This window comes from Magallana gigas, chromosome 8 (assembly GCF_963853765.1).
Source record: "Magallana gigas chromosome 8, xbMagGiga1.1, whole genome shotgun sequence".
In the NCBI taxonomy this organism is placed as follows: domain Eukaryota; kingdom Metazoa; phylum Mollusca; class Bivalvia; order Ostreida; family Ostreidae; genus Magallana; species Magallana gigas.
Window position 1 is genome coordinate 27,402,493 of NC_088860.1, and position 13,937 is coordinate 27,416,429.

The following is a 13,937-nucleotide window of genomic DNA, read 5'->3' on the forward strand; positions in this document are numbered from 1 at the left end:
TATCTCATTTATAACTTAAATAAATTTTGATTGATTATTAGAAATGTCTCACTAAAGCGTTGTAAACATTAAAGACGGGAAAATAAATGCTAATCCAAATCGTGTGCATGCCCCTTTAAGGCTCTAAAAGTCTGTTGTGTAATCTGTAGACTGGCTGAACTGTTGAATGTACTTATGATTAATGCACACGGCTCTAAATGCGACGACACGGGATTTCAAGGTCAGCGGGACCCAGTATTGAGGGGACTGTTCGGGTATGACGTAAATCAAAACTCCGACACATTTTTTTTTAAATCTATGTGTATAGATTCATTTAGCCAGGCTTTGATAATGTTCATCTGTCTTACCAAATTAGAAAATTGGCAAGACCTGTTGTTGTACATTCAATCTAATGTTCTCATTTCAAGATTAAAGAGGTCCGTTCATTTGTTTTAGGTAACCATTTTGGGTCATCTCTAGTCCGAATATTTTGAATCATATATTAATTCTATAGTTTTATTTTACAATGCCAAATTACATACACTAATAAGTAAGGAACAGTGTTTTGTGGCGGAAGGTTCTAAGAGGAAAATTAACATTTTAAATAACTCAAAAGTTTTAGAGCTTCCTAATTTTCAGTGCAGACTAAACTTCCAGACAGTTTGTACATCGTGATGTTTTTGTCCCTTATACCATATTTGAACAATTGCTTCATGTTTTTCATGTCATATATTGACATATTCAGCCTTTATTTCATAAAAGTGAAGAAAAAAAGAAAGAAAAATCCAAATTTTTGCCTAAAATCAGCTTATTTCATACCATATCTAAAAGTTTACATATTTGACCGATTCTTTTGGTCTTATTTTTTGAATACGAGTTTTTTCTGTCAATGTTAAAATTTTAGCCATAGTTTTAGACTTTTGAATAATTTCATTGCATGTTGAATCGTTAATGACTGAAAACAGCGCTTTATTAGTGCAAAAAGTTCAAAATATTCATGAGGTAATGAAATTGTGAACTTTTTTTTATATAATTCTTTCAATTTTATTTATTTTATTTCAAATAAAATTTTAATTGTTGCCATCATGCATGGTTCATTTATATGAAAAATAATAGAAGGAATGCCATTTATCTGTACATTGCACTGTCGGTTCAGAGAGGTCATGTTAAATGCACCGTAGCGCTGAAAGAAGCACACAGACCCTAAATTTTTGTTTTGAATTTTGGTTAAACAATGTGCGTAGATTTTTAAATAATAATTTAGAAAAAAAACAAAAACTTAAAGACTTATGATCGCATGATCCAACTTCCTTAACTGTTCAACTTTGTTTCAAATATTATTCCAACCATACGACTGTATTGTGCTTTTTTTTACATGTAGATCACTGAAAAGAATAGATTATGAAAAGAGAAATCAAAAGAGAAATCATATGATTTTATGTTTAATATCTTTTGCCATGGTTTCCAGAAAGTTGTTATTCAGTTTACCTTTTGGTATCTTTGCATGCATAGTTAAAACAAACACGAGATAAGAAAATATTACAGCCAAGGTCAAGAGGATGTGAAAATTGCATTTCTCGCCGTCAATAAAAAGAAAAACTATAAATTACATGTACTATTTGTTCTAAATTTATTAATTAATTTATTGCAAGGCTGTTAGTAACTTTGAATCCTTTTTTTTAAATTGACCACGTAACAAGTAAAAAAACCATACTAAATGTAACACGATAGAATGGCCACTAATGGCACTAACGGGTCCATGGCAACCAGTGAACCAATCCAAGACACGGCATTATAAGAAGGTCATCGAATCTTAATCCCTCTGAAATTGACACTCATTGTGTTCTCATTACTGGACACATTTCTTGATTGAACTCTGAAGTAAACGACTTTCTGCACAAAGAGTGCAGAAAGTTCATGTATGAGAATAAAAAAAAACTTACATGTAAAAATTTACACTCAACATCATTGTCTTGGAACACTAGTAGTTTATCTCAGTACATATATGATATTATGATTACTAAGGAAGAGAACTGGTTCTTGCATATGGTTTTGTCGCTTTTGGAGAGTAGATCTCTCTCTCTCTCTCTCTCTCTCTCTCTCTCTCTCTCTCTCTCTCTCTCTCTCTCTCTCTCTCTTCTGTCACATCGTTTTTTAATCAGATAATTAGATGGAACAAATATCGATAAAATATCATTTTCTACTTTTGTAATAAAGTAGACCAACTGTAAATTTACGTATACTGATAATTTGGTCTTATAATTATATAGAATGAAACTATATTTGTTTTATTTTTTTTGTTTTATATCGAGAAATTGAGTGAAATAATAAATATTTTATGTAACTTTAAATATATTGAATGTCAGCATTCCATAAGAAGAGATATGGTACGACAAATATCAATTTACATGTTTTATGGACAATGGCTGCTGTCCATGTACAGACGTTCAACATCTCTCTCTCTCTCTCTCTCTCTCTCTCTCTCTCTCTCTCTCTCTCTCTCTCTCTCTCGTTGAACTTCGTGTGGATTCTATCAGCTTTATCCGGTTATTATCCTCCCTTTGTTATCAGAGAGGTGATCGACCTGCTCCTACTAACACACTACCACATCAGCAAAATAATTTGGCATTGTTTTCTTCATTAAGAGATTAGCATTCGTAGGACATATAAATATAAATGACATGCATAAACACCCAAACATCAAAAACCATCCAATACATGGGTAGGTAGTCAGTTTTGCACTCCTATTAATGACTTGTTATAATAGTAATAATCTTTTATTGACAGATTTTTATTTTCATCTTTAAAAAAAAAGATTGTCCGTTGATGTTTAAATCATAGTGTCATTCCTGATATCAATTATTTTAACAAATCAAATGTATACAACATGAAAATAGTCATGTTGTATATTTAATTTATTAAAATAAATCATATCAGGAAAAACAATAGGCTCATTATTTCATGTTACGTTTTCCATAGGCAATTTTTTTGCTTATTTATCACATTTATATATATACATGTATATATAAATGTTAAAAATGATATAAATATATGTTATGATACCGGTATATTTTAACCAATCGAAACAGAAGTTGAAGTTGAAATAACCCGGATATCATATATCTAAAACTGTACTTTAATATATTTAACATGGCAATTATCGGCCAAATTAGAAATAGTTTTTTTTAATATAATTTTTATTTGTTTTCAACTTTGACATTTTTCAAATAGTTACGTAGAATAGTCAGAGGTGTACATTTTGTGTTAATGTAACGAAATACAAATGTTCGTAATTTTCTATTTAATTTGTGAGTTTTCGAGTCCAATTTCTTTACATTATTTACCTCACTCTCACCCCCATCACAACTACATGTGTCTTGTGTCAAATTTTTTTATTTTTATTCAATCTGATATTTCTATCATTTTTATTTTATCAGTTTTCTTACTGATGATCCTGAAAAGATGTAAATAAGTTTAAACCTTCTTTACAAGAATTAGATAACCATCAAATACGTGTGAGAGAAAAACAAAATATAGAACTTCAAATATTAAACTTCAATTATTAGAAAAAGTAATGACATGTCATAGAATTGTCGCATTATATCCAAGTTAATCATTTTCAAGGACTTCAAATCTCCAGCCGAAAGAAGTACGGCCTAGTTAACACATTTCAATCTACTTTCGTTATAATATCCCGTTTTGGGATATGGGATGGGTGTTACAGATTTGTCGTAACAATTAATCGATGGTCTCAGTGCTCCAATTAAGATTATCTTTTTATCTCATTCATCTTTCATGGCATTCATGGTGTTGATGAAAATATTTGAAATAATTTATGGGAATCTAACTTTCAGTTAGAAAATAAGCAATCTGAAAAATGTTTCATTAAAAATAGATTTACTTTAAACATGGATCAAATCACATATATATGTAAATGTATAGATATTTTATGCTTCAAGTCTATCTTTTATAAAATTTATCATGATTCTTAAAAATTCTAGTTCAATCCAGTGTGTTATAAAACAAATCTCCAGTGACTTCCATTTTTATCAACAACAACAAAAAACCCAAAAAAACAACAACATTGTTTTAAGAATTATAACAGATTTTGAATGTTTTAGTTAATCTAATTCTTAAAAACAATCTAGTTGTGAGCTTTGATATATATTTGATTAATTTGCACCAAAACGATTATTTTTGGAATGACCTTAAAACTTCTGTAGAACAGTTAAATCCTGTGACCCCACAAAAGAAGTTCATAACTCGAAAATGACTCCTTTTTTAAAACCCTAATACTATTTTACGTCACACAGATCTGACAGATTAAGAGCATTAATCAAAGACAGATAATTACATTGTATGAGAGTGAATTTCAAATCTCATTAAAGCGATTGTTCAGTAATGCTCTTTATCATTTAAAAAAAATTGCTGTTCATTCGCGAACATTGCAGGCAGAGAGAGAGACAGAGACACGGAGAGAGACACACACACACAGAGAGAGAGAGAGAGAGAGAGAGAGAGAGAGAGAGTAAGTATGACAATGTAAACTAACATTGATCATTATATTATCACTTGATTATTGATATTTAATGCTATCACCTAATACACAGAACAACGCTTATTAAACACGAACTTCGTCGCCACTGATTGGATGGCTTTGTCGTGATCGGAAGCAGTATGGACGCAATTTCCCAAAATCAAGAGGGGAACATATTCAATGGATGTAGATATATTTCATTTTGCCTCTTCACAGACAAATACATGTATGTAGTTACCAGACTAGGCTAAGTTCTAGTAGTCTTGTTATTTTGGCAGTTTTGTTCTACGTGTACATTGCGGAAGAATACTTATAGTTTGTCAAAATACACGTGATATACTTCACAACTAACAACACCTTTCGAACATGTATGTCTGTGCTAAAACTGACCATCGTATTTATATATAATTACCGAGATGGAAAGTCATTCATAAACAGATATTTTTTTATGGAAGAAAGAAAACAAAGGGTCATATGTCGATATACAACAAAGCCATTTATCTGTGCACAATGATTTTTAGCAACAAAAAATACATTTCGCTGTGTTTTGCAGGTGCTCAGCTCTGGGTGGCAGTCGCCCTTTGGGCTTGCTCCACTTTAGTACAACTTGAAGGTAAGAAAGATAACCCCGATCTTGATTGTAAAATTTAAATGTATTATAATAACGAACCATTTACCTGATTGTAAATTGCATGTGACTTTTAAATGTTGGAGAAAATACTCAAAATTGGGTATCATGATATCCAAGAAATAATGTAGTAAAAATACGCGATATTAGATGTTAACCGGCGTTACTCAATTTATGTGCAAGACCGTTGCTGCTATCATACTGCTTTAAAAAAAATAAATGAATTGATTATACATGTAGGATTAAACAGCACCTTTTACATATTTTATTGGATGGATATATTAAATTTACATGACTAACTTAGCAATTAAAAAAATGGCCCAGTTGGGCCATCATTTTTCAATATATCTTCTGGAAGAAAACAAAAACAAATCAAGTTTTTCAAGCAAGAATGTTCATTAAGCTTATTTTCTGAAGTGCATTGTTCACATAGAAGAATTTTTAGCCTGTGTAGTTAACATAAAACCTAGACAAATTCTCTGTTATAGGTGCACCAGACAATCGAGGTACCGAGTTCATCATTGGATTCATGGAGAACCTCGGGTCAGACTACCAGTGTGAGCTGTTTGTGACCACCTCCCGAACCACTGTGGTTAGCGTACAAGTTGATTCTCCAAAATGTACCAGTCCGAGAATCTCGGCCTCTTTTACGGTAACAGCTGGCAAAGTAAAGCAGCTGATATTGGACTACCGCATAAGAATGATTGGCTCATCTAAAGAGAGTAAAGGTGTGTCATAGTGATTATTAATTTTAAGATAGATATGCGCACGTTGTAATGATAATTAACGAGATTTCATTTTAGTCAGTCTTATTCTATATAGTAATCTACTATTTCAGCTGTTAACACTTTTTTAAATCAAATCTATATTCTGCGTTTGATTTTTTAGGAATCTTGGTCAAAGCTTCTGACGAAGTTGTTGTATATGGAGTAAATAAGGAGAAGTACTCCAATGACGGCTTTGTCGGTCTTCCTGTTGACGTCATGTCGGACGAGTACTACGTCATTACCTGGGCCCCTCCGTACAGACAGTGCGAGATGTTGGTGATAGGAGCAGAAGACTCAACATCAGTGACTGTTACCATTGGCCAGAGCATCGGGTCCGGCTCCGTGAATTATGGCGGGAGAAACTACTACAGAGGAAATGTTGTAACGGAAACTCTAAACAAGTACGACACATGGCAGCTCGTCAGTACCGGCGACCTGACCGGAAGTTACGTCAAATCTACCAAAAAGGTTGCCGTATTTTCTGGAAACAAGAAGACAAAAATTGGATCCGGTGGTTCCCAAGATCATTTGGTTGAACAGTTGACTCCAGTAGACACATGGGGTAAAAACTTTGCTACGGTCCCAATCCCGAAGAGAACTGTTGGTGACTATTTCAAATTCATTGCAAGCGAGGACAGCACCACAGTTACGATATCGGGGGGATACTCGTCAACCTTTACCATTTCCCAAAAAGGCGGTATGGTACAGAAGCTTATTCCATCCACAGCATACTGTAAGATTGTAGCAGATAAAGCCATCATGGTGACCCAATTCGTTCAGTCTCAACAGAGCTCTTCCGAACCTTCCGATCCCGCCATGTTGATCATTCCTCCCGTAGAGCAGTACGCCGCAGACTACACTTTTGCCACTCCAAAATATTCTCTTGGATCCTATACAAATTTCTTCATGTTTATCGTTGAGGCAAGCGAAGTTTCTGGTCTAAGAATAGATGGAAATGCCTTTCCTTCTAATGCTGTTTTACAAACAATATCAGGAACCAGCCTCGTTGGGGGGTACATATCGGTCTCTGAAGGCACTCACACAGTCCGACACACTTCCCCTATAGTAATCTTTGGAGGGTTTTTATATGGCCATGCCCATGCTGAGACCTACGGATTTACCACTGGGATGAGAATGGCCAAAGTCAATACAGTATGTGGTCTGTTCTTTTGAATTGCATTTTGCAATAGATACGGCTCCTCTATAGCTATGATCACGGTTTGATATCATAACATCTATTTTAATGGGGGAAAACTTAAGAACACGTTCGGTTTTCCTCCATAGGTCTGCGTCCCTTCCCCGACAGTTACAGGAGATGGTATAGACAACGATTGCGACGGGAAAATCGACGAGGAGCTGTGTACCCCGGGAAACCAAAACAAAGGTAATTGTGGTCATGAATACTGTGAATGTCAGAATGTCAAATGTTTGCTTATAATATTCGCTATTAATATACATGTAAATGACTTCTCAAATGGTAGTGAAACAATCTTTTCAGATCATGATCAGACAACGGATGTTGTTATTTTTTACAGTTTAGATCGTAATCTGTTTTCTACAGTTTTCTTTTCCCTTTCATTTCTTCCAAGTCCTTTAGAATTATGGTGGATACGATAAGTACATGTATTATCTTTTATTTGCTAAGATACCCTTGTCATTCGTCTCCAAAGCTGAAGTATAGATGCTTCATGGCATGGCAATGTTACATTTTTGCTTCAAAATTTTCTTTATACATAGTTCGTTTGATGTTCCAAATCTTTTAAAATTGGGACATGAAAAAGGAAAGATGTATCACTCATGTTGCATTGCAAAAGCTCAAGCATTTTCCGAATGCACGATAATTGGTCCTGTGGTGGTTTGTTTGCTGCATGAGAAGCATTTCGTTCAAGAAATCTTATAATCCCTGGTATTTTTGTCATTTTGTGACTCGTATATATTTACTGGATAATATTCAATTTTTAAAAAATCTTTGAAAAAAAGAAGAAAAAATATTTGAGTTTTATTGCAGATGATGACGGAGATGGATCGGTAAATGAAGACTGCGCAACACCCCCACCTGGTCAGCATTATTTACATATCAATAATTACTCTTAAAAACTAAAGATAATTATACGTACACATGTAACTATATTAAAAATATCAAAAATGACATACGTTGTTGCTTTGTATTTAGTTGACGGACAGTGGGCATCCTGGACTTTTTATAGCGCATGCTCTGTGACCTGCCAGCCACCGTCAGGCACAGTATCAGGAACTAAAACTCGAACCAGATCCTGTTCAAATCCGGCTCCGGCTTATGACGGGAAACAGTGTGTTGGTTCTGGAAGTGAAACCGTCTCATGTACACCAACTAACACTTGTAGAGGTATTAACTGTGAATCACTTCAACGTAATCCATTGTTTACATGAAAATTAATATCATAATGGCTTCTTCGTTTGTATTATCGTTAAAATTGTCCATTTTTAACTTATTCTGCCACCTTTACCTATTTTAAGTTGACGGGCAATGGAGTTCATGGGGTTCTTACGGCGCATGCTCTGTAACGTGTGGAAGCGGTTCAAAGGCGCGTTCGAGATCCTGCAATAACCCTGCTCCATATGGCGGCGGAAGTGACTGTGTAGGCAGCGCATCATCCTCTACCAGCTGCACGCTGTCGCCTTGTCCCAGTAAGTCAATGGATCCGTGTCATACAGTTTACAATAATAGGACGTCAGATCAAAACTATTTTCTCTCATTGCCCATAAAAATCGTTACGCATTGTGAATGTGGCTTCAAAGTGGGTATGGATATTTTGGGGACTATATTAATATTGTAACTCTCTTTGTTGATTTATGTTAAATATCTTGAATTTACGTTTAGTCGATGGCGGTTGGACTGTTTGGACGTCGTGGGACTCATGTACAGTGACATGCGCGGGAGGTACAAAGACTCGCTCGCGAAGCTGTTCTAATCCCACTCCCGAGTATGGTGGACGTAGTTGTAGTGGGTCTTCCACGTCAAGCCAAGCTTGTTATACACAAAGTTGTCCAAGTAAGACTTCAGCTTGTATAATAACGACAGTATTCTATCAAAGCATATAAAGTCAAACATTGAGTTCATTGTAGTAAAAACATATAAACATATACTAGTAACAGTTTGGAGTATAAAAAGTTCGACACATGTCAACACAGTTTTCTGTTTAACCAATAAATGGATAAATGAATGTCGTTTCTTTTTTATGACAAACACGGATATATTTACGTAACTCAAAAAGATAATAAGGAAAAATATATCTCAGATAGCCATAGACACACACAGATTTCATCAAAATGTAAAAGCTGCTTGGTCCGATTTTATATCTAATTTTGTGCACGCTTTTAAACGATGGTTATGCTCAGTACGTGTGTAATCGAACCATTTCAACAAGAGCTTCGACTTTGGACAGTACGTGATAAACTCCAATTTGACGAAGGCGGGGTCTACACATGGTTAACTGTCCAGTCATTGGCTAATAGATATGCATACATTGAACGCAATGACACTCGTCCGATTTCACACAGGGATGTTTATTTCGCTGAAACAGCGTCAGTCTCACACAGCAAAGCAACAGTTTTGACATTCTATGAATTTTAATTAAGTTCTTTTAGCGAATTAGGGGAAAGGGGGACAACGTTTGACGGCTTGTTTTGATGAGCAAACCAGATAGTAACATCCCACCGAAAGTCCTTGGTCTTGTTAAAACGGTTCTAATAGACATTGCAGCAGTTTTCCCAGTCAATTGGGCCATATTTCAATGAAAATGGGTGTACAAAAATGATTTTAACAAAAAAAAAAAACCCAGGAAAAAGGGTATCGCGTTATTTCGCCTCGTATCAAAACTCGCCCCTGATGTCGTGGGAGGATGATTGTCTCTTTTACTAAATATAGTAATTAACAATTTTTAATTGTAAATAAGTCCATGACTAACTCATTAACAATTAAAAATTGTTAATCAGTAAAAGACAATTGTGTAAAGCCTTTGATTTTTGGGTAGTATAGTGGAAAATGTTGTTCACTATTATTTCTGAAGTTTGTTTTGTTTACAATCGATACATAACAGAAATGGTTTTAATTTACTTTCAATACTTCTTACTTTAAAAGAAGATCGATTCTGCTGGTGTAAATAGGCGAAAGTCTTTAACTTTCAAAGAAAAATTGGATTGTATGAAAAATTATTTTATATTTACATCTACCAAGTATTATTCCCTCTATTTCTTACGGAAACATAAAGTTAATTCATGGCTCTATAGACAAATTGTCTATAGAGCCTAGTTTGTCTAGAATGTCTGTTGTCTAGAATGTATTGTTTCTTTTCTAAACAATGAACATGTAAACATGGCAAAACGTAAACCGATTATATAATTTAAAGAAAAAACAAGTAACCATGATTTAAAAAAAGGAAAAGTGATATAAAGCAATCGATTACTTTTCAGATTCAAATTAATTGTATTTAAATCGATTACTTTTTAAAGTAATCGACCCCATCCCTGATAGGGAATCACATTATCCACATTTCAATTATATCAAATTATCTTTTATCATCAGGAATTTTCATAAGATTCACGTAAAACATTTTTTTCTCAAAAAGAAATATAGTATGAATTATTCTATTATGTTTTAGTTGATGGCGGTTTTTCAAACTGGGGATCTTGGGGCACCTGCAGCGTAACCTGTGGCGGAGGAACACAGGTGCGCACGCGCAGTTGTAGCAATCCCGCTCCACAGTATGGCGGCGCTAATTGTGCAGGATCACCCTCTCAAAATAAAACTTGCAACACCAATGTCTGCATCAGTAGGTTTCATTCTTGTAACAGAAGTATTCTTGAAAAAAAAATATGATGTGTTTGTATTTTGATAATAAAAAATTAATGGAAAAAAAAATAAACAAACCCCAAAACACATTAAAAACAAAAATGAATTTCTATGTCTAGTCTAGAAGCCATTAAGAGGCTAGCGCCAGAATATGGTTCAGATATTTTATTAATTTAATAAAAGCATTGGCCAGAAATGATATCATGACTACTATATAGTATTTCCTCAGAATAAACCTTCCTAATCCAACTAATTGTAACACTCGGATTTATTTTCTCATAAAGTTGATGGTGCTTGGAGTCAGTGGGGATCCTGGAGCACGTGCTCGGTCACGTGCGGTGGAGGGAAACAGTCACGTTCCCGAGCATGTATTGATCCTCCGCCAGCCAACGGAGGGAAAGACTGTGTGGGGATGCACAGTCCGGGAATGCACAGTGACTACAAGTTATGTATCAGCCAGAGGTGCCCAGCAACTGCCCCTGGAGTGTACATACAGGTACAATCTGCAAGCTAATGGTCTAAGAATAACCTGTACAAAGATATCTATCCGTACATGTATATTTTAGGGAACTGTTACTGCAGTATGTTATAAAAAAAAGATCCTGATATATTGATTACATGTATACCGGTATAATATAGCCAGGGTGTTTCCAGGAAAAATCTTTCAAGGGGAATTCTTACGGTTCTCTACCCCTAGCTACCTATCCTCCCAAAAATCACACGCCAAACTTTTTAAAAACTGTTTTTTATTGCTGTTAAAGATTTCGGACAGGTCTGTCCCTTCTGACTTTCAATTTGATGAGGGGTATATCATTCTTCTTTTACAGTGAGTTAAGAAAAAAAATAATCAAGTATACACGTAAAAAGATATTGTGTTCGATTGTGCCTATTATATCTAATAAATCGGTCTTCATTGTAGTTGTGTCCAGAAGGATGGTTTACTTGTAAATCAGGGGGAATAACTTGCATTCAGAATGCATTCAAGTGTGACTGTTCATTTGACTGTGACGACGGAAGTGACGAAACGATTGGATATGCTGGCTGCTCAACCGCCGTCATCACTCAGTGTGCTGAAAACAATTCAGGTTATATATATTATACTTGTATACAAGTAGTTCTATGACTAATATCAATAAAATGAAAATGGTGTACTTCTTTATATACATCTTATGGTTTAATTTTTAAATTTATTCTTTTCTCCTTTTGATTATTATTTCTCTCTCTCTCTCTCTCTCTCTCTCTCTCTCTCTCTCTCTCTCTCTCTCTCTCTCTCTCTCTCTCTCTCTCTGCTATGTTTTTCAATTTTAAAACATTTTCTATATAATTGCAGGAAAATCTTTGACGTCACCCATCACGGTCTTCTGCCTGCTACTTGTGACGTTATATCAACAAACGCATTGACTGTTCACACATAATGATAACTACAGTTCATGACGTTTACTTTGTTCTATCCATTTGATGTTTTGTAGTTTTTTGGATGGGATGGCCTTTTTGTTCTTTACATTGAATTATGTAAAATGATTTTTAAAATTTTTAAAAATCTGTTTATTATTGTTATTTTTGCGTTATCTCCCCAATCAAATAAAAACAAATTCAACTACCTTTAAAAGGTTTCAAGTGGCAAAAATTTATTATTGAACCTAGTAATGAAAATGTAGATGTTACTATCATGTATAATTATATAATGTTATCTAGTGTATAAGTATGTAATGTTACTTACATATATAATATTACTAAGAAGATTACGCGACTTTTATTGAATTAAAACAGCTTTATGCACAACAAAACTGCATTATCAATTAATTTTAGCTAAAATCCTAAAGGATAAACCGAGTTTTAGTTGGGATTGTTTGAATTTTGCAGTGCCATACATATTTCATTTACTTCTGAAAATGCCTGAATTATAAGTAACCCTAGCCATTGTGGTTTTCAGTGTTGAATAGATTTATTACTGTGCATGTACATGTACGATCAAGTAAAACTTACATAACTATTTTGATATAATTTAATTCTGGTTGTAACGCGGCATTTGATTGGATAGAAAAATTAAGTTAAATTTGTATAACCTGGTTTGCACGCCACAAGACACGTCACAATGCACCAAATTCAAAAACGTACTAATCCGCTTGACATTACGTTTGAATTTTGAACAGATTAATATCATTTTTAAAAGTAAAACGGACTCAATTTGTACAGCAAATTACAGAAAATTAAATTATAAGGAATGAACTCAATATCTACCCAAGTTATACTCGTATAACCTGGGTTGGAGCAATTTACGCCTTTTTATAATCTGCTTTGCAGATTATAAAGCGTAAATTGCCCCAACCCAGGTTATACGAGTATAACTTGGGTAAACATTGAGTTCATTTCTTAAATGTACTTTTGAAAATAATCATAAAACCATCTTTTCGTTCCCACAAAAGTGTCTTCCCGGCAAAGTTTCTGGTAGTACTATATTTTAAGCCGCAGAAGCGCACTAAATTTATGACTGTTCCATCAATTACTAGTATTCATATCCCTGAAAAAGAGCGTATATATTAGTATAATGGCTTTAAATCGATAATACAATCATTTAATATTTGTTAGTTTGATAAGATATTGGCGCTTCTGATTGGTCGAAAAATTTCTTTAATATCTTCATCATTAAATTTTTGCCGGATCTTATTTTTCTCAACTGTTCTTATTTAACACTATCTATAGATCGGGAATTTATGAAATAAACTGTACTTTGTTAACAAAATGTAAAGTTCTGTCTGTTTAATTGTCAGCAAACAAAACACAAGTTTATGATTATGAAATTGAAAGTTTAAACTTCAAAAATAAACAATACACATTATTTAATTCACTTTACAGAAAATTAAGCGTCCTCTCACGATTTCGTCTGCAATCAACATTTACGGCGAGGCTGGCTGTTCCAATTTCAGGAATAATTATAACTAACATAAAAGCTTAATATACAAGCTATGAGTAGTGCATCAGCTCATTCGGCGTATTCGAAGCGGCAGATACGTCATTTAAATACATCACTCACTAGGCTATCTAGTCACTACAACATTTACAAAAGTCACACAAACATACAATTATTTGTCGACATATCAACTATTTTCGCCCACGATTGCGTCTCCTTTCATGGTTTTGCTTAGTTGCATATTCCAGCGATCTAACTCACATTAAAACCAGTTTTAATGAATC

At 34.1% G+C, this 13,937-nt stretch overlaps 1 protein-coding gene across 2 annotated transcripts; it reads left to right on the forward strand.

Annotated features, from left to right (window-relative positions):
• The first annotated feature begins 2,680 nt into the window (after positions 1-2,680).
• LOC105323126 (uncharacterized) lies at positions 2,681-12,258 on the forward strand. 2 transcript variants are annotated; one of them, XM_066069553.1, is made up of 13 exons: positions 2,681-2,701; positions 5,070-5,129; positions 5,633-5,872; positions 6,033-7,063; positions 7,196-7,295; positions 7,920-7,970; positions 8,085-8,276; positions 8,408-8,692; positions 8,772-8,942; positions 10,552-10,722; positions 11,027-11,238; positions 11,662-11,827; positions 12,073-12,258. In XM_066069553.1, exons 1-13 carry the CDS (start codon positions 2,698-2,700, stop codon positions 12,141-12,143), a joined length of 2,754 nt encoding a protein of 917 aa, XP_065925625.1. In that variant the 5' UTR covers positions 2,681-2,697; the 3' UTR covers positions 12,144-12,258. The 2 variants fall into 2 exon arrangements, with proteins under 2 accessions (XP_065925625.1, XP_034327535.2); XM_034471644.2 differs by having other exon boundaries at positions 8,408-8,578.
• Positions 12,259-13,937: the final 1,679 nt, after the last annotated feature.